Here is a 26,075-nt window from a genome sequence, read left to right as displayed (position 1 = left end):
TGATGGTTTTGTTTCTTTTGAATTCCTACACTTGAATGGTGTGGTGAGGTTCTCCAGGCTACTTTGAGGAAATAAAGGACTATCTTTCTTTCAAAGTGTGCTTATCTCATGCTTGCTTACTTACTTACCGAAGAGTATTTCTTCTGGTAGCCAGAGTGGGCTTCAGTGGAAGCACATTGACTGTCTACACTTACTGTCAAGCGCCATTAGGGAGTCATTCCACAGAGCCCCTCCCCTGGCACTGAAGTAGAGTAGGTGTTTCAAACGATCGCTTTTGGACACAGCGAAGGTTTTTACGTGGCCGCCTTCTTGGGATACATACATTAATAGGGTTTATTGTTTTCGATGCAAACAAAGCAGACATTCTTGGCAAAAAGTGAGTCCAATAGTTGAGCATCAAAACCTATATCTTGATAAAGTCTCTCATCATCTCTGCTTCACTTCATCTCTGTGGCTCTAAACCTTTTTTGTTGTTGTTCTGCGTTTTGAAAGTCTGTTTTTTTAGTGTTCATTTATTTTTGAGAGAGACAGAGAGAGCACAAGCAGGGGATGGGGAGAGAGAGAAAGAGAGGGAGACACAGAATCTGAGGCAGGCTTCAGGCTCCGTCTGAGCTGTGAGCTGTCAGCACAGAGCCCGATGTGGGGCTCGAACCCGCAAACCACAAGATCATGACCTGAGGCCCAAGTCGGACACTTAACCGACAGAGCCACCCAGGCACCCCCATTCTGTATTTTTAAAAGTCCTGATGCTGCAACCCACCCCTGTGAGGCCAGAATCTCCCGGGTGTGGGGACCAGGTTTCTGTAGTTTTGAAAGCTCCCCAGCTGATTGTCATGTGCAACTGAGGCTGAGAACTTTGCGAAGTAAATCAGAGAGGATGAGAAACTTGATTAACACACGAAATGAGGCTCCTAAAGTGTCAGGCTCCCTTTTTTCAAGAGTAAGACAGCGGAGACGGGGCGCGCCTGGGTGGCTCAGTCGATTAAGCATTTGACTTTGCCTCGGGCCATGATCTCATGGATTTTTGAGTTCGAGTCCCGCATAGGGCTCTCTGCCATTGGTGCAGAGCCCACTTTGGATCCTCTGTCTCTCTCTCTCTTTCTCTCTCTCCAAAATAAATCTTAAAAAAAAAGAATAAGATAGTGGGTATACTTGTAGTCTGTTGGAAAGATTATTTCTCACTGCCACCACCTGATACTATTCAGACATTTACATTTCACCCACGGAGAAGATAACCTGGCGGGCGCACTTCTGTTTGTATTATGGAGGAAGAACCCGCCGGATGCTACTTTGGGGAAGATTTATTAGAGCATGTGGAGACATCATCGTGAATGAGTGTTTCCTGATGGCATCCTCCACTGGCACCTGCTGAATGAGTCAAATATGAGATTCATAGGGGCTTAAAAGGTTTTGCCTGGTTAGGTTGTATCGTTCAATGTCAAACTAAGTGAAAAGCTTTCAACATGAAGGCTAGCCAAGGAGAGCAAATTGAGCAGAGCGCGGGAAATGTTGAGCTACAGCCACGGCCCACGATGAACACAGGCTTTGAAGTCCGACAGACCTGAGTTTGAAACTCAGCTCGGCCACTGACCAGCTCTGTGACCTTGGGAAAACTACTTAACCTCTCTATGCACTGACTCTTACCTGCAAACCTGGCACAGTGCCTGTGCCTGACACAGAGCAGGGGTTTACAAATTACCATGTTTTAAAATTATAGGCAATGTATTGTTCAAATATCTGCACGTGAAATAGCCCGTCTGATTCATGCTCAGGAATGTGTGGTAGGCAGAATAATAGCCCCCCAAAGATGTCTACATTCTATTTCCCGGAACCTGGGAACCTGTAACTATGTCACTCGACATGGCAAAAGGGATTTCGCAGATGTGATTAAGTTAAAGATCTTGAGATGGCAGAGATTATCCTGGATTACCCGAATGCCTAATGGAATCGCAACGGTATTTTCAAGTCAAAGGGGCAGGCAAGAGAGTTAGAGAAGGTTGGCTATTGACGCAGAGGCTGGACTGATGCAGTGCTGGCTTGGGAGATGGAAGGCACAGGGCTGTGAGCCAAGGAATGCGGGCAGCTCCAGAAGATGGAAGAGGCAAGGAAACAGATTTTTCCCCTAGAGCCTCCAGAAGAAATGCAGTCTTGCTGATACATGGATTTTAGCCTGCTGAGTTCCGTCAAGACTTCTGACCTCCAGAACTAAGATAAGACATTTGTGTTGTTTCAAGCTACGACGTTTGTAGTACATTGTTACAAACAGCAACAGGAAACTACTACAGAAGATAAAACCAAATCTCTCTTTTTTTTAAGACCTTATTTTTAAGTAATCTCTCCATCCAACGTAGGGCTCTAACTCACAACTCCAAGATCGAGTCCTACGCTCCACCGACTGAGCCAGGCAGGTGCCCCCAAACCAAATCTCTCTTTGAGCATTCAAAGATGCTGGGTGCAGATTTTGCAAGATGAAGAGTTCACTCTTGGGTCCGTGCCATTCAAAATCAGTATAAAGTGCAAGGATTGTAATAACGGTCTACCTGTGAATGGAGTGCCCATGATCGTGGCACCAGGTGGCCTTGATCACTCACTTGCCAGTCAGGCACGTTTGGATCACGTTCACAAGGCCCCAGGCACAATCCTCAGGACACAGCAGTATTTGCTGCTGTACTGGGAAACCGCGTCTGGTGGCAATGCAAGAAGGAAGCAAACTGGTTTCAGCATATCAAGAGCCAAGAAAGACAACCCTTTAGGAGTATCAGAGGAAGCATAAATTTGGTCAAGACAATTTGATAATAGTATTGAAAAACATACACAAAAAGCCTTGACAATGCAAGTAGCCTGACTCAGCAATTCTACTTGTCGGAAAATTTATGGAAAAACTGCATTAGTATGCACGTCCTTCACCTGCATACAAAAAAAAAAAATCCTTCCATGGTTGCCATAATTACTTCTAGAATAACACTTGGGGAGACTGACGGGCGTATGGTAGTAAGTCCACTTACGCTCAGTAGGTAATTAAGACTGGCAGGTGTTTGTACTGACCACAGCTTGGTCTAGACTTGACCGTGTGTTAGATTAACCCTGGTGGTCCTTGAGCCGCCTTTTCTACATTTGATCTTTTTCATGATACTCACCAAAATGGTGATTGTGACTAACACTTCCAATGCGAAGTCAGTGCCTACCCTTGAACATTTATCATAAACTATCATCCAATTTTGTGGCTCAAATTAAAACTTTTCTATGTGTAATTGAGCCATTAAGTGGTGAAAATTACCTGTACTTTTACTTATCCACTGACATTCAGATAATATATTTGACATGCAAAAGTTGTGAATCCAAATTGTGCTCAGATCCAAGGGAGGAGTCTTTATTCATTTTTTTCCTGTTGTGTCTGTTTCAGCCATATGTCTGGACCCAAACCCCATCACGGAGAGACCAAAATTTACACAATATTCTTGAGTATGATGGCGGCTGCATTTGGAGTTTTGATTAAACTGCACTACATGTGTGATTATTACTTGTAAACAGATGATTAGATATTAATTAGACAATAAGTGATTGTAAAGCACTTAGAAAGTAAAAGTGTTTATAAATACCACCAAGTAATAGCAACAATAATTCTTTACTGACTACACAGCTGCTAATGTCAATAAGAATGATTTATTCCAGCTAGGGCAACTTTAATTTATTAAAAAAAGCCCTGCTATCCTACCTGTTTTGCTATAGCAAAACAAAATGTACTTTATTTATAACTGATTTGATCACCAGCATTTAGATAAACACATCTCATATAGATAAAAACAAATTACCTCTTTTAGGACCTTCTCAAACACAGCCACAGCCACTATGGCATGGCGTCTTTGAATGCTAAGAAATGGAGCTCCTGACTGGTCATTTCTGACTTATGTCTCATGTTTATTTCTTTTAAATGTAAGATGTAAGATGACATCTCATTGGTGGCATCTTCATTCATGCAGGAGGTTAGTCATGTTGGGTCTGTGCAATTGTTCCCCAGCACCTTAAAGCAGTGCTTAAACTTGGGGTGCCTGGGTGTCTCAGTTGGTTGAGTGTCCGACTCTTGATTTCCACTCAGGTCATGATCCCAGGGTCATGGGATTGAGCCCAGCGTTGGGGTTAGCGTGGAACCTGCTTAGGATTCTCTCTCCCCATCAGCTGCTGGGTGGCTCAGTTGGTTAAGTGTCTGACTTTGGCTCAGGTCATGATCTCACGTTTCGTGGGTTTGAGCCCACATCTGGCTCTATACTGACATCTCGGAACTTTGAACCTGCCTTGATTCTGTGTCTCCCTCTCTCTCTGCCCCTCCTCCACTCACACACACGTGCTCTCTCTCTCTCTCTCAAAAAAATAAATAAATAAACATTATAAAATTTTAAAACAGGATTCTCTCTCCCCATCTGCCCCTCTCCCCCACTCACACACTCTCTCTCTAAAATGAAAAATTTAAAAATTTAAAATAAAAAAAAAAAACAGTGCTTAGACTCAATAAATTTTGGTCAAACGAATGAGTGAAAGTTAATTCTTTTCGGATTATGACAGAAGCCCCAAAAGGAAGAAAGTCCCTGTTAAGGATAAAATAAAGCACCTTCATTCTATCTTCTTGATTTTGTTTTTCAAAAAGTAAGTTTTGAAGCTCTGACTACTTTTTATGTCTGACCATTATTTTTTCCCCCCTAATGGCCTTTATCGGCCTGGCTCTTGACCACTGGTGAATCTGGCAATGCCTCTGTGTTTATTTTTCTGTCATAATTAAATGCAAGCACCTACAATGAGTCCAGATCCATGGTTTTAGAGATAGGAAATGAAGTGAATGAATATAAGTGAAGAGTGCTTCATGTTACATGAATTCAATAGGAAAGCGGTGAAGGGGCTATTTTGGATGATGAAATATGCATGAGTCAGCTCAGCAGCGTTGTTAACTAAGCAAATATAACTACATCAAAAAGGGAGATAGTGTAGTGTAGTGGAAAACAGAGTTGAACTTTGATTCAAGAGACCTGGATTCAGGTGATAGTTTGTCCCCCTTACTGTGTGACCCTACTCAAGTCACTTAACCTCTCTGATTCTGTTTGCTCATTTGAAAATTTTCAGTATGAAAACTTGTCTATCTCAGAGTGCTATTATGATATAATTTAATGTGGAAAAGCACCAAGTGAGGGGTGAAATGCTTTACAATGGAAAACATTTTTATTACCACAATTTTCCCGAAGTAGGTGAAAAGGATTTATATGTGGGTTTCATTACTTGGTATGGTTGAATTTTTTGCTCGACTAGGTGAGGTTTCAGGCCCCAACCATAAGCCACATGTGGAAAACTGAGTAAGGGGCTCCAAATAGAGCCATGAATGTAACAAAATTCCATAGAAGGTCATAATGGTTTCCGGGAAACACTAAATTCTGTCCACTTTATGTTGCTCTTTCAATCTCCTTTCTTTAATAAGCTCCTTGCTTGGTAGATCTGAGGCAATGAGAAAAAATGAATGAGAAAGAAAAAGGGAAGGTGGAAGAAACAGTGAAGTCACGACTGATGGTAAGGAGGAGGGATTTCAGAGGAAGGAGGATTCTTTTTTTTTTAATTTTTTTGTTAATGTTTATTTTTTAAGGAGAGAGAGACACAGAGTGTGAGTGGGGGAGGGGCAGAGAGAGAGGGAGACACAAAATCCGAAGCAGGCTCCAGGCTCTGAGCCATCAGCACAGAGCCTGATGCGGGGCTTGAACCCACAAACCGTGAGATCACGACCTGGGCCGAAGTCGGATGTTTGACTGAGCCACCCAGGCGCCCCTGGAAGGGGGTTTTACATACGGCATTCTTGATAAATAGTAAGAGCAGTATAATATATGGAGGGACATACAGACTGTAGCTAAATAATTTAAAATTACCACTACGGTTGAGCTAACATTTTTATACAATGGACATAAAATTTTCTAAAAGGAGGACTAAAGATTGGAAAATAAAAAAGAAAAGGCGTTTTGAAAGAAGAAGACTCTTAAGTGTAAGGCCTACTTCAAAAACACAGGCGAACAGACATTTCCATATGGTGTTATGGCTCATTTTTATCCATATGAGTATATAAAAGACATTTTGCCATAAGAAACAGATATTAACTTTACGATGGGGCGCTGAAATAGTCTTAGTTGGAGATGTCCCGGGAGCAGGTCCTGAGACAAAGATTCAAGTTCCAGCAGTTTGTTTGGGAAGTGAGCCCAGGAAACAGCAGCAGCAGTGTGGGCAAGCAAGACGAGGGAATAAAGCCGGGCGATGGCGGGAGCACTGTCAAGCCAGCCACACCATGGCAAGTGGAACTGAATCCCACTGGGGACCTCTGTCCATGGGGAGCATGCGATTTGGAGTCATCCCACTTGAGGGCCGAGCCCACGGGGGTGTTTAGACTTTCGCTCCTGTCAGTCACTGCTTGAGAGCTCTTAGGGATTTGGGCTGTTAATTTCCCAGCCCCTCAGCTCTGCCTCCCCGGGGCTGCTGTTGGGGGGTCTCCCATGGCCAGAGCAAGCCCTCACACAGAGATGCAGTTGAGAGCAGGTGGCAGCGGGCCGGCCGTTGTCCACCACAGTGAGGCCTGGGGGGATCGGGCTCACACGGGCTCCTGCTCTAAAGAGATAATTTTAGTTCTTCCCTGCAGATCTTTGGGAATGGACTTTCAACAATATGATGTTGTTCAAGGGCATACCGCTTGTAGGAAGAATAATGTCATTTTGTAGGTCTCTTCTAAGCTGAAGTCTGTACAGGTTGGTCTCCTCATCTGCAGAGGGGGGGGGGCCTGTTGCTATCTGCTCAGCTGTTGTGGGACTTACAAGTAGCCCAGGATAAGTACCCAGCACAGTGCTAGGAATGTAAGAGGTACTCAATAAATGGGAGAGATAACGACGGCTGTGCATGTGAGCGGCAGCGCTGATGTGCCGAGCTCTCACCGAAGCCGTGCCCTGCTCGCGCAGGGTACAGGACTCAGGACCCCTGGCCCCAAATGCTCCCTGGAGATTTTCTGGACAGCCTGCCTCCAACACGATGCCTCTACTTATCCTAACTGGAGAGAGGACTCTCCCAGCTTGTCCCTCGCTTTTAGCTTTCTTGTTTCCTTTCACTGAGTCCCTGCCTCTTTGTGTATGTTCATGTGCCAACGTCTGTCTGCCTCACCCTGACCCCATACCCAGCCCTTCATACCGTTGGGGAGGAGGGGTGATGTTCATTCTTTTCCTGACTAAAAGGGTAATAGATGTTCATCTTTTACATACTTGTTATAGATACGAAGATACAAAAAAGAAAGCAAATATCGCCCCTGATCCCACAGCTTAAAGATGTCACTTTTCACATCTTGGTTACTTCCCTGTGGGGCTTTTCTCTAGGCATGTACATATCTTTTGGTATCTTATTTTGTGGTCTGCTTTTTTTGGTGATGTAATGTTAACATGTCGCCGTAGCATTAGAATGGCTTCAAAAACATGACCGCTAACGCATGTATAACACTATATGAATGTATTTTGTTTTAACCATTACTCCTATTGCTGTAACTTCTATTTTTTTTTTGCCTGTTATAAGTAATTCTGCATTAAGCGTCTTTGTACATAATTATTTGTGTGCTTCTCTGATTATTTCTTTGGCGATAGGTTCCAGGAGGAATTCCTAGGTCAAAGGGCATGCATGTTCTAAAGGCTGTTAGCATGTACTGACAAATGTCCTCCATGGAGTTTTTAACAATGTTAACACAGGTATAGACTTGTGTAACCATTACCATATCAGGATAGGGAACAATTCTATCACCCCCATAACTTACCTTCTGCTATCCCTTTACAGTCATCCCCTTCCCCTCTGCTAACCCCTAGAGGGTTACGGAACATTTAATTCCATACTGTGGAATTAACTGGTCATTCTCAGCTAATCACCTTAACAGCATGTGGAAGCCCCCACGTTAAAATTACTCCCACAAGGACCCTGCTGGACACCAGGACTCTGCTAAATAGGCAGGTGAGCAGATGAGCCTTCCATCTAGAATTCCCTTCTAGAAAGGGAATTCGAGGACCAATTAGGAACCAAGCTGGCAAGTGGCCCAGAACCTAGTGGGGGTTAAGGGGGGGTTAAGTGCTTTCCAATGGGACTGTGTGGCTCTAGACAGTGGTTCTCAAACTTTACCAAGTGGCAGAACCTGCAGATTTCACCGAAAACACAGATTCCTCGTCGCCACCGCCACCGTCTGATTCAGTAATCTGTGGCGGGGAAGGAAGAATTTCTGACAAGTTCCCAGGGCTGCTGTTGTGGCTCCTTTGGGGACCACATTTGGGAACTGCCACTGTAAGGTAAAGAAAATATTGAGATGAGATGAACAATATCACTCCCATATCACCCAGCACAGGGGGAAAGGACCTCTTAAGTGTATTGTAGGGTCTGGCTCTTCCAGGCTTGTTAGAGATAAACTTGCAGCTTGAGGTGTTTTGTGTTTCCAGGAGGGCAGACAGGGCAGGAAGGAAAGGCTAGGAAGTGGGTGGGAGGACCCCTTTTCAGACGACCCAGTGTCACTGGAATTCCTGCATTACTGGAGCTCTCTTAAGCATAGGTAATAATGGGGATGTCAGATGATGCCATTCTCATTTAAAGCGCCAGGATGTGTAACTGAAAATCTATGCTGCAGAATCCATTTTCTTTTTTTTAAGGCTAGCTCTCTTGATTTGAGGGGCAATGAAAATAATGCCCCTATATGAATATGCCACATTCTAATTTACAAAGTGCTTTCACATAATATTTATTTGGTCTCCCAAATTCTGTGAGGGAAGCAGGACAGTGTTTTTATCCCACCCTTTTTTAAATTTAAATTTTAGTTAACATGCAGTGCAATATCGGTTTCAGGAGTAGAATTCAGTGACTCATCACTTACATACAACACTCAGTGCTCATCACAAGTGCCCGCCTGAACGCCCATCACCCATCTAGCCCATCCCCCACCTCCCTCCCTCTGTCAACCCAGTTTTTTCTCTGTCATTGAGTCTCTTATGATTTGTTTCCCTCTCTTCTCTCCCCCCCAACTCCCATATGTTCATCTGTTTTGTTTCTTAAATTCCACATACGAGTTAAGTCATATGGTATTTGTCTTTCTCTGACTTATTTCGCTTAACATAATACATTCTAGCTCCATCTATGTCATTGCAAATGACAAGATTTCATTCTTTTTAATGGGTGAATAATATTCCATTTTGTGTTTGTATGTGTGTGTGTGTATACACTTCTTTATTCATTCATCAGTCGATGGACATTTGGGCTCTTTCCATAGTTTGGCTATTGTTGATAATGCTGCCATGCACATCGGGGTGCATGTACCCCTTCGAACCTGTATTTTTGTATCTTTTGGATAAATACCTAGTAGTGCCATTGCTGGATCATAGGGTAGTTCTATTTTTAGTTTTTTGAGGAAGCTCCACACTCTTCTCCAGAGTGACTGTACCAGTTTGCATTCCCATCAACAGTGCAAGAGGGTTCCCCTTTCTCCCATCCTTTGGACTATTGGTTCTCGAAGTATGGTCCTTGGACCTGCAGCATTAATATCACCTGGGAACTTGTTAGAAATGCAATTGCTGGCCTGACACCAGACGTACGGAATCAGGTCTTGAGGGGCCAATAATTTGCATTTTTAAGAGTTCCCAGATGATGCTGATGTTGGTACTGCTGGTGCTGGACCACACTCGGACGAAAAACACTGCTATAGATTAAGATGAAAGATCTAGAAGCCCAGGGACTTGTCTTATGAGGACTCCTACCTAGGTGCTTTTTCTACTACTACACCTGCTACATCCCAGCTCCCACCCCCATCCCCCGCAAATCTTTCCAATCCTTGCAACTCTGCTTATGAGTTTGAGGCCCTCGGCAATTACTCTCAATTGCAATTTAAATGGGACTAATAATAGGATCGACTTTGGGTTCTAACGAAGATTAAACAAAATCTGGGTAAAGCACTGTGCCTGTGCTTTAGAAATGGTAGCAACTGCCATGATTTTTATTAATGTTACTATAAGTGTGATATTTCACCAGAACGAATACCTTTGTAAGTTCTTTGAGTGTGTGTCTTTGGAACGCCCCTCTTACAATGGGGGATATTCATGGATGATTTAGACATTAAGGCACATCATCACTAACACCCCAACTGGAATGTTTGTGTGACTGGCATGAGCATTTGGCTGAGAGCAGGGTGCTTAGGAAATGGGACCCAGGACTGGTAAAATAGGAACAGAGGAATAAGAGACCAGTGTATGGAACAAGACTTCATTGAGGAAACTCAGAATAGCCGGGGAGAGGGGAGAAGTGGTTGACGGAGGAAGCAACTGGGAGGCGGGTTGTCAGACAATCTACCTCCTTCAAAATTCCTCTCAGGGCAGCCCCAGGGGCAGGATCTGGAGCTACACCAGGCCTGGGGGTGGGGGTGGGGGGTGCTGCCAGTGCTCTTGTTGCCGTCAAGTGGATGAACACTCAGGTGCCCACAGTAAGTGTCCTGAGGGGCTCTCTGAGGCCAGCTGGCAATCGTGGGCACAGGGAGTTTGGGCCCAAATGTTGCTTTGTCTTCAGGGTGACTGCTATTTAGCAAAATTCTGACTATAGCACATCAAACACTCATGCCAGGGACACGGTCCTTTTTTTAATGGAGGTCTGCTACGTCCTTCCTCGAGGAGTCCCGGACCCCTCAGGAAGCGGTTTTATCCTATCTGGCTAGTGCAGCGCGGGTCCCTCGCCCCGCACGGACAGAGACCTTTGCAACTGAATCAAGCGGAAGAAACAAAAGCAGCAAGTTCGGGCCCCGTGGGCACGGCCGGCCAGCCAATGGGACCCCGCCGCTCCCCGGCGGAGTGGTACTATGATGACAGTAGCCAACCAGCGCGTTCCATGCAAATGAGGTACTGTATCCCGCACCCGCCGCACCAGTGCCGTCTGGTTGTTATAGTGATAAACTGAGGCCTTGCCTTTTGGCTTCTTGGGGAAGGAAACGGGAGGGGGTGTGTGGGGGGGTAACCTCTTCACTTCCCCCAGGGAAGACAGAAAGAAGGGGCGAAGAAGGGGGATGGGTGAAGAAGAGAAAAATACGTGACAAAGAAAACATTCTCTGCCTGGGAGGAGACTCACAGAGGGTGTAGAGCTGGAGGGAGCATTCACTGGCCATGCCAGTACTTACCACTGATGCTGAGTCAGAAACAGGTATCCCAAAATCCCTTTCCAATGAGCCTCCCTCAGAAACCATGGAGGAAATAGAGCACACATGCCCACAGCCTCGACTGGTAAGTAAAGACAAAGGATGCAAATGTTATGCTTGGCTATGGCACAAAAGAGTTCCTTCTGCGCCTGCAGCCAGCGAGGAAAACGATGCTTGGAGGATTTTCATGTAAATGAGAATGGAGCTACCGCCTAATCCTTCTCAGCTGTTTATACTTAGCTTCTATACCGGGCGCTGCTCTCAGCTTACAAAGCATTATTGTATTGGCTGGGTAGGAAACGGGCTGTTTGGGCTATGCTGTTTTTCTGCCTTGGGAGGAGGGGATGGCCTTTTTCCTTTGAGGTGTCTTCTCGTCTGAAGATAAAAATCCCACAGTGCGTTTTAAAATGGTATTCGCTTCGCAGAGCTTGGGACGAGTCCGTTGTTAAGTTATAAATTCTAGCTGAGGAACGATTCGGTCCCCAACTCATTTTGGTGCCTAATGCCAATTTTGGAAAAATGAAAACGATATGGAAGCAAAACTTCCCCATTCGTTTGAACATTTCAAAATAAATAAGTAAAAGGGTCCCTCCGTGATGCATTTAGAAGCAAGGTGCATTTTAAATGAATCCTAAGCATTTCCAGAGTGTGCTGGGAGGGTTTGTCTTCAGATAGTAGAAACCTGGGGAAGCTGCATTTACTACTTAGAAACGGGTTGCATGCCTTTAATAATGAAAGTGTGGAGACGGGGGCGCTCGGAGCTTCCTTCCATCTCAGTGACTGGTATCCCAAATTTCATGAGTTGTTTCTGCCCTTGTGCATGATTATTTTAGCAGGTGTGGAAGATGGTTGTCAACCACCTGAGCTTAGTATATCCTCAAGGAATCAAAAACACCAAATGGGTGGTGGGTTTTCAGTGTCCTGACGTCCTGTGAAAGTTGGAAAGACCTCTCTTCCAACTCTCAAGTTCAAGTGACAGACTAGTTAGAACAATCCTTTTTGTAGTCGTTTCCCCCAAGTTAAAAGGTGCAATATTTTGATTGGCCCAGGAGTTTGACCCTGGGAAGAGGTTTTTAAGAAAGTATTTTGTGATGTAGCATTTTCTGTGAACTCTGTAAATGAAGGCTCACAGATTCCAAGCCCATCATGGAACTGCTTTTTCTTCATAAGGGTTACAAGGGTTCAAAGGCAGGCTTAGAACAACTCCCAAAAACATGAAAACACAAGAAATTATATTAGAGTGCTGTGGGCTTTCGTTCACTGTGTTTCTGTTTTATAAAATATATTTTTCTTAGGGCAGTTTAATATTAATGTGTCCCGCATTTGAGCCACTTTCTGAGTGGCATACGTGACGTAGGGCCTATGTTCTCGTGGGATATAAACCATTCCAATAAGTTTCTTACCGCAGGATTCCTCTGAACCACTAAAGAACTCCTGATTGAGCGATGAAAAAACAACACAAATGACCACTTAAAGCCTGTAACAAAGATGGTGCGAAGATGGTGCAGGGGAGAGAGAGGCAGCATCAAATTCCAGTTTGTATCATTTGACTCTCCTCACTTCTTTTCCTTCCCTTTTTGCCTTTGAACTCTTCTGCCCCTTCGTTGATTCTGAGAGGGTGGGCAGAGGAAGTCAAGGGAAGGAAGAAAGTTGAAGTACTTTGCACTGTCACTTGTGACGTCTCATCCCGGAGGTGGCTCTAAAGAGTCCTGCAAAGCCGGCAAGGTTACACCTGCACCTCTGTGCTGTTTTAGAAATAAGGAAATGGATGCCCAGAGAGGGTGAGTGACTTTCCCAGAGTCACACTGCTTCAAAGGAGTTGAGCTGGGATTTGAAGATCCCAAGTGGAAGATCTTTCCTGTACAACACACCCTGGAGTGAGATACATTCCCTTCCCATCTTTTTGCCAGTTCTAGCCTAAAGTAAGTGCGGGTGTGTATACAGAAGCTGAACTGGTAAAGTAATGGCTTCGGTCTACCTCTGATTGAAACACACACACACACACAAAACTTTACAGGGGGCGCCTGGGTGGCTCAGTCGGTTGAGCGTCTGACTCTCGGGTTCAGCTCAGATCATGATCTCACTTGTCGTGGGTTCCGGCCCCACGTTGGGCTCTAGGCTGACAGTGCAGAGCCTGCTTGGGTCTCTCTCTCCCTCTCTCTCTGTCCCTCCCCCACTTGTGCTGTCTCTGTATCTCTCAAAATAAGTGAATGACCTTAAAAAGAATTAAAAAAGCTTTCCAAGTTGTCTACCATTGTCATGGGCTACTGAAAATTTGGTCGGTTTAAATCAGGGCTGCAGCCAATTTATAATCCACTACTCAGGTTTTAGAAACCCCTTTTCTCAGCAAACTTTGATCACTGTAGGGGTATATTCTAAGTTTGGATTTACACTTGAGGACCGGACTTTCCCTTGCTAGTGATTTTACTTGAATAGCTAGGCTCATGTTAACCACTTAATAACAAAGATTGTTGAAGAGAGAGTGGCGAGGGAAAATGTCAAATAGCATTTCTTTTTATGGTTTTTAGTAGTTTCTGTTGATCCTTAGCTTTGCTAATATCCTCACATTTCAAATTGCATAAATTCTTTGTTATGCCCAGCACCCACGCATAATGATCAAAATCGCACATGGGTCACTGGCGCCACAACCGTCCGCAAGGTATGACTGCTGAGTTCCAAAGTTCCTTAAAGTTCATGAAAAACTTAAGAGATTCCCCTCCAGAGGACAGGATCCTTCTCCCACTTATTTTCAAAGATGAATTCATACAGTTTAGAGGAAACAGGACTCAGTTACAAAACATCATCTTAAAGTAGCGGGCGCCGGGGTGTCTCAGTCAATTGAGTGCCCGAATCTTGATTTCAGCTCAGGTCATGATCTCGCAGTGATCGTGAGATTGAGCCCCGACGTGCTCAGCGCTGAGCGAGGAGCCTGCTTGGGATTCTCTCCCTTTCTCCCTCTCCCTCCTCCTCCCTCCCTCTCCCTCTGTCTCTCTCGCCTGATCACACATTCTGTCTCTCTCTCTCTCTCTCTCTCTCTCTCTCTCTCAAACAACAACAAAAAATTTTTAAAGTAGCAATTAGTAAAGTAGTTCTCTTTTTATTAGCTGAGGCACACATTGGCTCCCCAAACTCACTCTGACTTTACCTAGGGATATGGAAAAGGAAATTTCTGGGTAAATAAAGGGCCATAAAGCTTTACTGCAAGACCTGGAGTGTGCACTTAGGTTGCTGAATGCCATTGTCTGTAAGTAAAAATTTTATTTAAATCTCAGCAGTTGTGTCAAATGCCCTTTTGTAATGAACTGTGCTCTCTTTTTAGTGTGGCACTTGGAAAGCTGTGCGCAGTATTCCTGTGTCTATGTGCGTTTGCCTATATATTTTCCGCGAAGCTTCTCTTGTGATCCTGCTGAACTCAGCCCGCGTTGATTGAGTACCTACTACATGTTGAGCTCTGAGCCCTCAAGCAGTTTGTGATCTGGGGATTCTAGAAGAGACTGGCACATAAACAGATAGTTTACCTACAGGATGATAAGGGCACTGTGTGCTAAGAGGTGTGTTATCAGGTGCATTGGGGGCAGAAAGGAGTGTGGTGACCTCTCCACGAGTCAGTTTCCTGGGGAACGTGGAGTAGAAGCCAGTCTTGTCATCGCTGTAACTCTGGCCTCTAATACAGAGCCTGGCATAGCCCTTTAAGGAAATGAGGCGTGAAGCTGGCGCACATAAATAAACGGGCCTTAAAACAATCTTTATTTTATATCCTTGTAACTAGCAAATTGATAAGGATATTGAGGGTGCAGTGCGGTCATGTTCAAGGGGAAATTTTTCTGAAAGGAATATTTATAGTTTTTCCACCTGCCTTCTTTTTTGTTGAAAAAATATATAAGAAAGGAGAGGAGTAAATAGAATTAAGTAACGCTGATTAAATTAGAAAAGAAATAACAAAATTACCTAGGTTTTCTGATCAAGCTTCTATCTTGGGATGTAATCGTATTACCCCTACTACTTTACCATGGTGCTCAGGTTTGGGATGTGTCTGACAACTCTTCTTTCCATCGTTACAGCGTTTATTCTTGATCCTTCACTTGTCCCTTCTTTGCTATTTTCTTGCTTCAACATGATGCAAGGTGACTCATAAGCTTGGCTGTCAAGGAGAGAAACTGAGTGGTCAGGGGTGGTGTGGATGTACTAGCCCTCCTCCAAGACCCAATTCCTGAGGGGTGAGTACCCCTTGTGGGCAAGGACAGTGCCTTCATATCTCCCCAGCTCTCAGACTGTGCCTAGACAAATCCTCCAGGTCCAGCAAGTACCCCATGAACCCTTTCGAATAAGGCCCAGCCCTCCCCCCGCCCAAAGCTGTCTGCTTAAGGATTTGGTTGACGACCTTGGTCAAGTTCTTCTAGGAGTGCCTTGTACTGTCAGAAGGAAGTTGTAATTCTAGCCTGCAATAGTCACTTCCATGAAGATGGGTGTACCACGAACCAACTGAAAAGGTCTTGGAAATAAAAAAAAAAAAGGGGGGCTGGTTCGATACGCCACATTAGCAGGAGTTCATTTCGGGCTTGACTTCAAAGCGGAGCAGTGCCAAGAGACTGCTGTCTTGAAGAAGGTGCATTATGTCAATTGGGAGGTAGGATGCTCACCCGCTAATGATCAAAAAGATGACTGGACTTCCAGAGACATTGGTGGCTTCCTTTAGTAGTATCACCATCTATTTAACCCCTCAGAGCAGCATATATTTTAAAAGGGAGATACTTAATGTTCTGTGTTGGTGAAAGTAAATATGAGTTTCCTTGGGCATTTACTGTGGTCAGTTGGAATCATGCCCAAGGTTATTATCAGACATTTTCCTGTTGGTTTCAGTCCGAATGCAGCTTCCATTTCTTGCAGATCGATACTAGCCAGGTGTATTGTTGAACATGGAACCAGTGAATCAGTTTCCTCCATTCTCTTAAGTTGGTTCTTGTGCCAGCCCCCCATTTGCCTAATGCTGAAGTCCTTATGGAAGAAATAAATCTCAGTTGGTAAGAAGATGGGTAGGTTCTTTGTTTCATTTTGGTGTTTGAGCGTGTAGAAATGAGAAGGTTGTGTGTGTCTTCACCCAGGCAGTGAGGAGGATTTAAAGCTGATTCAGTGATGCAGGGCTTTAGAAGGTAACAGAGAAAACTCAGGCCCCTGTCAGCCGGTTCCAGTTAGCCAGCCCGAGAGCAAGTTCTCTGTGCAGTAATGCACCAGGTGCTGTGGGGAGGAGTAAGAGAAGTAATTCACAGCCCCTACCCTTGAATATCATGTCCACTTAACAGGAGACCGTAGTTTGGGATGTGGAAGCATGCCAGGATGCTGAAATCCCTTGTGAGAGAGTTTTTTTTTTCTTTTTGGTACATTTGACATTAATATATTGGACTTTACGTACCTTATAAGCTGCATTTTATCCACTGAGCGGAAGTGCTTCCCAACAAGGGAGACTCCATTGACAAGATCCCCAAGTTAAGACAGGTCCCTGCCTCTGAGGAAAACATGCAACTTGCTGATCCCAAAACATTTTCGGACACGGAGAGGACCAGTCTACTTTTGAGGGGATCTTAAGTCCCCAGTGTAAGCGGCAGACTCCAGCCTCTAGACCAGTGCTGTCCAGTAGAAATACAATTTAAAATGTTCTAGTAGCCAGGGTTTAAAAAGTTGAAAAAGGTGAAGTTAATCTTACTATGTTCTGTTTAGCCTGATATATCCAAAATATGATCATTTCAACATTAATCAATATCAAAATAATGAGTGGGGTATTTTATATTCTTTTCTTGATAGTAAGTCTGAGATCCAGTGTGTATATTATATTGGAACACATCAAAATTCAGACTAGCCACTTTCAAGTGCTCGGTAGCCATATGTGGCTGTAGAGGGAGCTTAGACACCTGCACAGGCCTGTAGAGAGAGAGAGAGAGAGCTCTGCAAAGCCGCAATGATAAATACATGTCATGTTGCATAGCACGCACACACACACACACACACACACACACACACACGTACATTTACTCAAAGCTAAGAAACTATTTCATACTTTGCACTTGTAATATTTTCTTTGCTACCCTATCCTCTTTTGGTTTGGAGACCATTGTAGTGATGTAGATGAGAATTATTAAGTTTGAAGTTACGGATGGGGCAGTGGAGAAGGAGAGAACTGCATGAATATGGGAGACACTAAGGAGGTAAGCATCCCAGGATTTGATAACTGAGTCTGAGGGTTGGCCAGTATCAAGGAAGATTCAGTTTTCTGGCTTCCTCGAGTGTGTACCATCACTGACGTGAGAGTATTAGGGGACAGTAGGTTGTGAGAGTTGCGTTGGGGATAGCATGCAGACTTCCATTTGGAGGTGTCTACTTAATGTTTGGTTTTGGAACTCGGGAGAGAGTTCTGAGCTGGAGATGTAGATGTGGGAGAGGTCAGTGTGGAAGAGATGGAAGTGAAATTGATCGGAATGAAATGGAGTCAGACAGTTTCTGGACCAAGAACATGGTAATTGAAATGGAAATGGTTAGCTAGCAAGAGCGCCTCAGGATAATCCTACTACAAGTAATTCGAGAAGATAACTGACCCTGGGCCATACTATCAGGTTCTTAGAAGGGGAGAAATAGAAGAGCTGTAATTAAAGCTATTAGAAGGCTCCTTATAGCTGCCTGTATCTATGTGAAATCTGGTTAAATTAATCTACTCTATCCCAGAATCTTTCCAGAATCGAGCCCTGAGGGACACCATGTATTATTTTTTTAAGCTTATTTATTTATTTTGAGAGGGAGGCCAGAGAAGGGAGAGAGAGAGAGAATCCCAAACAGGCCCTGCATTTTCAGCTTGGAGCCCAATGCGGGGCTCGAACCCATGAACCTTGAGATCACGACCTGAGCTGAAAGCGAGTCAGACCCTTAACCAACTGAGCCAGCCAGGCACCCCCTGAGAGACACCATTCAAAGAGCCAGTAGAGGTGGATCATGAAAAGAAGACAGAGAGGTACTTCTCAAATATCTGGGAGATCAGGGGGCCAATGGCAGGGTACGTTCTGTGGTGGGAATGTCCAGTAGAACCAAATGCAGCAGACAGATCAAACGGGATAATGAAGCAAAGGCTCCTTTGGATTTAGAAAGAAAAGGTCACTGATGATGTTTCAGTGATGTCATGGGAGCAGAGGCCAGATGGCAGTGAGTTGAGGAGCTTTTAGAAGGTGGGGAAGTAGAAGGTTGCCTGAGAAGATAAGCAGATAGAATGTGTAGGATCCAAAGGTGGATGAATCAGGATTTAGGGTTGAGAGAGGCCAGCTTTTTTCTCTTCTTCCTTTTTCATCTCATTCTTCCCAACATCTGTCCAGTGTGCCAAGGCTTTTGGTTGGCTCATTCTTTGAAGCTGGTAGTAACTCACACTTACATGCAAATGGCAAAGAGCCAGTGAGAGAAGGTGAAAGCGATAGGGGAAAATTGAGGGGGGAATGAGTCTTGGGACTCATGTGGAGACCCATGTGGAGACACTGGGCTCTAGTGAACAAGTGGAAGAATTGGTTTCAACTAGAAGAGACATTTCTTTCACTGGCAAGCTGGCAAGGATGTTTTGGGTAAGAAGTTTTAAAGGGGGAGGGCATTGAATGTTGAAAGCCTCTCTATCTGATGGGCTCGGATTTCTCTCTAAGGTGGAGGTGAAGTTAGTGGCTTGGTTCTAGCAGGTGCAGAAGTGTAAATATGGGATAGCCTGAGAAGTTGGGTCCAACCCCAGAGTATTCCTCTCCAGAGGCCTCCAGGCTAGGGTGGGAATAGGGAAGGGTGGAAAGGCTGAGCGGTTCCTGATGAGACAGGGTTCCAAGGAGAGAAAATGGATCTGTCCCATTATGGCCTCTGGGGCTCCACACCAACCCCCAGGATCAAGAAAAGATGTAGATTTGGAGCTTCCAGGGGAAGTGGGCTGGCCCACCGCAGAAGGGCGGGGCCTGGCAAGACAAGAATGCCACAGCCTAGTCTCTGCTCATTGGAGCCCACAGTTTGCTTCCAACGTCAGTTTTACCAGTGAACTACTCTGTGGGCTTAAGCAAATCACTTCTCGTCTCTGGACCCCAGTTCTGTCACTCATGACGGATTGGATAGATGATCTTTGCCAGCCCCAAGATTGTGATTCCGGCTTCCCTCACCACGGAGCATGCTCCACCCCAGTGTGTTCTGTTTGATCTCTTGCTTCTCTCGAAAAGCAGGGCTACCCCACTCCTCCCCTCCTTTTGGTTTTATCCATTTGGGGTAAAAACAGGTTGAATGATCTTATGGCAGGACACATTGGCTAAATACGAATAACAAACGCTGGCAAAAGACTCTGGAACTTTACATTAGTAAAAGAAACAAACCTGTTGTCTTCCAACTTTATTCCTCAGATGCTTCTTCAGAAAGGTTGAGTGTATTCTAAATCATATGTTGAACATTCTAGTCATTGTCCAAAGAAACCTAGCTTGAATCTCTTCTTAATGTGAATGATGACCCCCTAATTGAGCTATCTCCTAACACTAAAGTTCGCAATACTGGGTTTTCTTTGAGGCAAGGCAGTATGGCATTGAGCTGTAGGGGCCTTGTCTAGCTGAAGCCAGCCACATCAGCTCACTGCTTCAGGTTAAAGTCCAACAGTGTGTCAGACCATAGTCTTGGAGCTCTGGACTCTTTTGCTCATACCCACACAAAGAAAGCTTCTTGGTGCCTCTTGATGGGAAAAAAATGTAGAAAAAGGTTTATTCCGTCTGAAAACTGGGGGTGGGATGAAAAGGAGAAAACAAGGAAGGTAGGAACAGACCCAAGTCGTTGCAAGCTAGGCCTATTTTCTTCCAATAATCTCCCAGGTAACAGCCTCTACCTTGCTAGGATCTGATTACCCGTTGCTGGCCTCAGACCATAGCATTATTGTTTTAACATTCCTACCTTCCTCTTTATCCCAGCAGGAGACAGGTTGTATGGGAGGCTGGGGAAGCTGACCTTGCTTGGGGATAAAGAGACAGTTTAACACTCAACAGTCTTGAAGGCACACTTGAAACACAGTGATTAGAAAGTAAAGCAGCAAGCCCTGTTAGTGTGCACCTGTGTAATAATGGGCAGGGCCACACGAGGCCAGCCCACGGAGCTGGATTCATTTTCATATAATCTCCTCACTTCCACCAAAGCGTGTGACTTGATGTTTTTGTTTTCCACTTCGTAATTCACGCACGTTGAACCTGACATAAGTGTAACAGGGAGCTGACGGCGATTTAAGCTGGCATTTAAGAAGAATAGCAACAATAATAATAGGTTAATAGAAGCCCCGTGAATGATGTGTACAGCCTGTTGCCAACCAAATGATGCTGGAAGCCTATTCCTGGTACCTGCCGGCTTCTGGGCTTCATGTCTAGTGCCTGATTTTGACGGTAGGCACAGTCACATGACACGAAATCCTATCGTACCTCCAAATTGTTCAGTTACGCGGGAATTGTTCTATACTGGGCTTAAGACTAGTGGTCTCATTCATTGCCCTCTGTGGGCAAATGGGGGACTGGTGCACCCTGTGTTAGGCACTGTGCTGGTGCCCTATGTGTGTGACCTCGTTTAACCAGGCTGCAGGCCTGTAAGATAAGGATCGCTATTCCCTGTGTTAGAAATAAGGAGACCAGGGGCGCCTGGGTGGCGCAGTCGGTTAAGCGTCCGACTTCAGCCAGGTCACGATCTCGCGGTCCGTGAGTTCGAGCCCCGCGTCAGGCTCTGGGCTGATGGCTCAGAGCCTGGAGCCTGTTTCCGATTCTGTGTCTCCCTCTCTCTCTGACCCTCCCCCGTTCATGCTCTGTCTCTCTCTGTCCCAAAAATAAATAAACGTTGAAAAAAAAATTAAAAAAAAAAAAAAAGAAATAAGGAGACCAAGAGTTAAGTAATTCCCCAAAGATCAAGCACACTGATAAAGCTGGGATTTAAAGTTAGGTTTGTCTGACTTGTAAAGCCCCATGTTGCCACTACACACAGTCCCCCAGCATCAGTGAGCAGAGAATCACCTGCTCAGGCTTCCAGGGGAGTTGGAAGCAAGGTGTTTGTGCATGCACTTTGAAAAATGCTGTATTTAGCTCTCCCGTGTCACATTGTCCGCCTTTGGGACCAGGAATGGAAACAATTTCGATGTCTAGGCTCTTGGTAGTAAATTTAGAAACTCAAAGTAAAGATTTTTGACCCGGCGTACCTACTCCTAGGAAACTTGTACATATGGCCACAAAAGATGAGTAATAGGATGTTCTTAGCAGCATTATTCGTAATAACTCCAACTGGAAACTCCCCAGATCCCCGGCAGAAGGAGAATGGATAAATAAATTGTTGTATTTTCACACAATGAAATGCTACCTGGCAATGGAGCATGAAGAGTCTACAACTACCTGCAAAAATATGGATAAATCTCACAAGCATAATATCGAATGAAAAGAAGCCAGTAACAAAAGAATATGCATTACAGGATTCCATTTCTATTAAATATTTTAAAAATAGGCAAGCCAATCTGTAAGGTTAGAAGTCAGGATAGCAGAAGGAGCACAGGACGCATGCTGGCAGTGGTAGTTTACTTGATCTGGGTGCTGCTGCGTATGTTCATTCTGTGCACGTCCAGAGTTCCACACTTAGGATCTCTGCACATTGCCGTACATGTATTGTTCTTTAATACAAAGTTGAAAGGTGCTGTGACCACAGTAATGGAGAGAGGGGACCCTCAGCAACAGATTGAGCATTTCACATAACTCTGGTGATCTCACAGATCCCGTTCTAAGCAATGGTATCCAATCCTACCTGCAGTTACAGCTCTGGGCCACTAACAGAGCTTTGCTGTGCTCCTGGGTCAGCACCCAGCCTCGAAGAGAGCATAGGTAAGCTGCTGAACCAAACTCGCCTTGCTTCTAGTACCTTGTCTAGCCTTAGTCAGGTTATCTGTGAATTAAAAGCCATGGTGCCCAATCTATGTGTGTTTTATAACAATGGCCTGGCCACACAGTCCGTTTCTAGACTCAGAAGGAGGTGGACGGGATTGGTTAGGTAGCAAGAGGGACTCTGGATAATCCTTTTATAGGGCAAATTCTAGGAAACGACTGACCCCAAACCATCCTATCATGTTTTTTAAGGGAAGAAAAATAGAAGAGCTGTAACTAAGCTAAAGAAATCCTCCCTGTATCTGCCTATCTCTATATGAGATCTGATTAAATTAATCTACATATCCCACAGTCTTCCAGGATAGAATCCTGAGAAACAGTTTGTAAAGGTCCAAGAGAGGAAAGGTATTGAAAGAAAGACAGGCATTTCTCAAATAGGTGGGAGTTTGGTTCTAAGAGCAATGTGGTTGGTTTATTGATAGTTAGATGTGGGGTTTTTTTTCTGTTTGTTTCCATAAAATTACTGTTTTTATTAAAGAAGTCATCCACTCTGCACAATCAATCTTCTTTGGAACATCTTTCTTTGGAAAATCTTCTTTGGAAGATCTTCCCTTCAGTGGCTCACGAAAAAAGGGAGGGGGATTATTATTGAAATGGAATCTAGCAAATACCTCCGGCTGCAACATTTTAGAAATATCTGTACTTCCGTCCAACTTTACAGCAAACCTCCCACACTGCATAATTTGTTCTAATGCTTGTTTCTTCCAGTCTTCAGCAATGTTTTCTATATGTCTTCTAAATATATTTGCTGACAAAGGAATGCGTTTTAGTTTGACATCAATTTTTTCCCCATGTACTAGAGCAGCCAGCTGTACTGTGGCATGAAGAGCAGGTGCTTCTGCAATGGTATGAGACTTTTGGTTTTTCTTTATTGAATTACGGAAATTTGAAAAAGGCTTCTGCCATTTATCATTACATGCAACAGTATTTTGTGAAGGCCTGGATTGAGTGTCACGTCTTGAAACGTCACTGAAAAAATCCTAGAGATTTTTCTTCATGTTCTGGATGCTTTGCTTTTAAGTATCATGGTAATTACAGTAGCTTCGTATGATCGTAACCTAATAACTCAAGGTACAATATACGCTCCAGGTGAAGTTTAATGCTAATGGCAGCAGATATTTCAAATAGTCCTCTTTGTGATAATTGTCCATTCAGCTGTCTTCCTGTTGATCTGATTAGGTCTTCGTTGTTCATACCTGATAACGTGGCTGATGCAAGACACCTACAAAGGGCTCTTGTTCGCTTGTGCTTGTATTATTTTCGCTTTCCTATTTCATTATGGAAAGTGTTTTAAGCCAATTGGTGATCCTGTGAGCATTGGTTTAGTTAAAACTAGGTAACATAATCTATAAATGCCCTTTACCAGGCCCACGCAAACTGCATTAAATTACAATAAGCTAAAAGCAAATGAAAATGTCAGGGGATCCAGACCCCCCTTCTCAGCTGTACACTTTGCATTTTTCCTTGAGGACACTTCACGGACGTGATGTTGACAGAGATAGGGCACCGTATCAACCTGCATGTTAGAATTAGATGTCAGTAACGCGTCTTGTTTTTTAACATGAAAAATAAATCTAAGCCCAAGTGTTGTTCTCTAATGGATTGTCTCGCCTGTCCCACATTAGAAATCCCTGGTCTCCAGATTCTACATCTTGCCCTTGGATCCAGCAGTGAGGGGGAGGACCGCATTTTCAGGCTCCGTGTTTGGCCTCTTATAGAAATGCTCTCTTGAACTGCTTTTTGGTTCTGAGGCTGTGCCTTGCCTCATAACGGTACTTTGAGCAAACAAAAAAACAGGGTTTTCTTTATTAGGGCGTTGTTGTTGAGTATGCTGGTCCCACTACCGAGCATCACCCAGCATGCCCCTTCCGGCAGCACCACTGGAGCAAAGGCTATAAAATTCGGCCTCAGGAAACGCCGTGCTCCTGCTCAGGATCTATTTTGGTTTTTTGCTTACGGACGATATTAACTTTGTCTCTCTCTTTGCTCTGACTGCTTAGAGCTTAAAGTCATTTTTGTGATCGGCCTGAAATGTGGAGAAGTGGGATAGGGATTCCTGTATGCTCGTTTCCCTTCTGACCTTTGTTGAAACCGTATTTCCCCCTCAACCCAGATCTTGCAACTATTCAACTTTCAAATCTTTTTTTTTTTAAGTCACCTCAAGTCCTTTGAGGAAGAAGATGGGATATGAATAAGATATACGATTGTTATTGATGTTCATTATAAACTCCTTAAGCTCAGTTGCTTAAGAAAAATGGACTTAGGGTATGGACTTTTTAAATCTTGAGGTAAAAATGATTCTTTTCTCTTGTCAGCATCCTCTATGCATTTCGTGAATCTAAGATGCCCTTGATTATGAGATACAGTCCCATTGCAGAGATGTTACAATGTCAGAAAATTGCCGATACTGGTTTTAAGACATTTCTCATAAGACCCCTCTCCTCATCTCAGAGATGTTAACATGTGGGGGAAAACATACATTTTAGGATAAATGAATGTATTATTTAGAGTACATTTCAGAAAGTGACACATGGGTGGTGTGGGGGGTTAGGGCTTGTGGACGGTCAGTGTTTTAGGGAAGCCTGGATCCCTAGAGCATAATAACATTTCTGATCTTGGGTCGCTGGAAGGGCAGAAATTGCTAGCCTGACCTAGGTGCAGGTGTTCACACATTGGTTTAAAAAATGTGACTATAGGGGTGCCTGGGTGGCACAGTCGGTTAAGCCTCCGACTTCAGCCAGGTCACGATCTCGCGGTCCGTGAGTTCGAGCCCCGCGTCGGGCTCTGGGCTGATGGCTCGGAGCCTGGAGCCTGTTTCCGATTCTGTGTCTCCCTCTCTCTCTGCCCCTCCCCCGTTCATGCTCTGTCTCTCTCTGTCCCAAAAATAAATAAACGTTGAAAAAAAAATTAAAAAAAAAATGTGACTATAAATGACATACATTGTACTGTGACTATAAATGACACAGCTTTTGTAGAGGCTAATTCACCAACACATGTTAAAATGTTCTGCAAATATTTATCTCGAAAATGTTCATACCCCTAGTCTAAGTAATTCAGCTTCTAGGCATCTATCCTAAGGAAATAATCAGAGGCTCAGAGCTATGTTTAGAATGTTACTTATATTACTAAAACATAAACAACTTCATATTCAACAACAGAGAGATACCTAAATACATTACGGTTTTTCTGTTCAGGGGCATGCTGTATAGCTATCAAAATTAGCGAGAGTTAAATGGGAAATAAAATGTGTGCCTCCTGCTCATGTGGCCGTGTACCTAAAACTTCTCTAAAAAATAAAGTCTGTTAAAAACAATGGGAGGGTGTTTTGCAGGAGTATGGACTCTTGAGAGGGTGGGGGGCTGTCACAAAGTGGCCATGGCTGGTGCAGTTAGAGCAGCTGGGGTCTCATTATACATCCTGCTCGGACTGCTGTCATTGGCGTTGGGTAGGCCAGGCCTCGGGGAGGCTGTTCAGCGTAGCCGATGACCAGTTACCCAGAATCCTTGGAAAAGGAAATGACTTTATTGAAGGGGCCATTCTTCAAATGTATCTTACTGCTTAGCTTGCCCATTGCCTACTCGTTCTCATTTTGGGATACCTGCTAATCTCTCCTCTCGGGCCCTGCACCAACCAGCATTGGCCTCCAGGCCAACCAGGGCAGCTCCTTTCACAGCTAAACTTGATTGGCCTGTATTGTATTTCCTGGTGCCACTTGCACCTTCAAAATAGAAACATGAACAGATAAATTAGGTGCTCCTGCTTCCCTCCTATCTTTTTAATTTAACATTCTCTCTCTGAGATATGATGCCCCTACTTTTCATTGTCTTGCCTAAAAGAGTAATGCTTGGGAATTTTAGGCTCAGGGCTAGGGAGAATGGGAGATAGAACCACCAGATAATACCCTTAAAATAGTGAGGTTGAAGTCTAAATGACATAATAAA

The 26,075-nt window shown here is 44.2% G+C and overlaps 1 protein-coding gene across 7 annotated transcripts in view; it reads left to right on the top strand.

Annotated features, from left to right (window-relative positions):
* The window catches only part of PCYT1B (phosphate cytidylyltransferase 1B, choline), a 126,699-nt gene that overhangs the window by 15,976 nt on the left and 84,648 nt on the right, over window positions 1–26,075 (top strand). The window contains exon 1 of one of the 7 annotated variants that reach the window (XM_047076026.1): window positions 11,039–11,285. The exons of 5 other annotated variants lie outside the window; for them this stretch is intronic. In XM_047076026.1, the coding sequence (XP_046931982.1) occupies window positions 11,169–11,285 (117 nt within the window). In that variant the 5' untranslated portion in view covers window positions 11,039–11,168. Of the gene's footprint in view, window positions 1–11,038; window positions 11,286–26,075 lie in introns of those variants that run through there. One more of the 7 variants, XM_047076031.1, reaches the window with a different exon arrangement.

Source organism: Lynx rufus, unplaced genomic scaffold (assembly GCF_022079265.1).
Source record: "Lynx rufus isolate CCGP_SWC_20201006 ecotype Redwood Valley unplaced genomic scaffold, mLynRuf1.p SCAF_14, whole genome shotgun sequence".
In the NCBI taxonomy this organism is placed as follows: Eukaryota; Metazoa; Chordata; class Mammalia; order Carnivora; family Felidae; genus Lynx; species Lynx rufus.
Note: the sequence above shows the minus strand (reverse complement) of the source record. Positions and strands in the feature narration are given on the sequence as shown.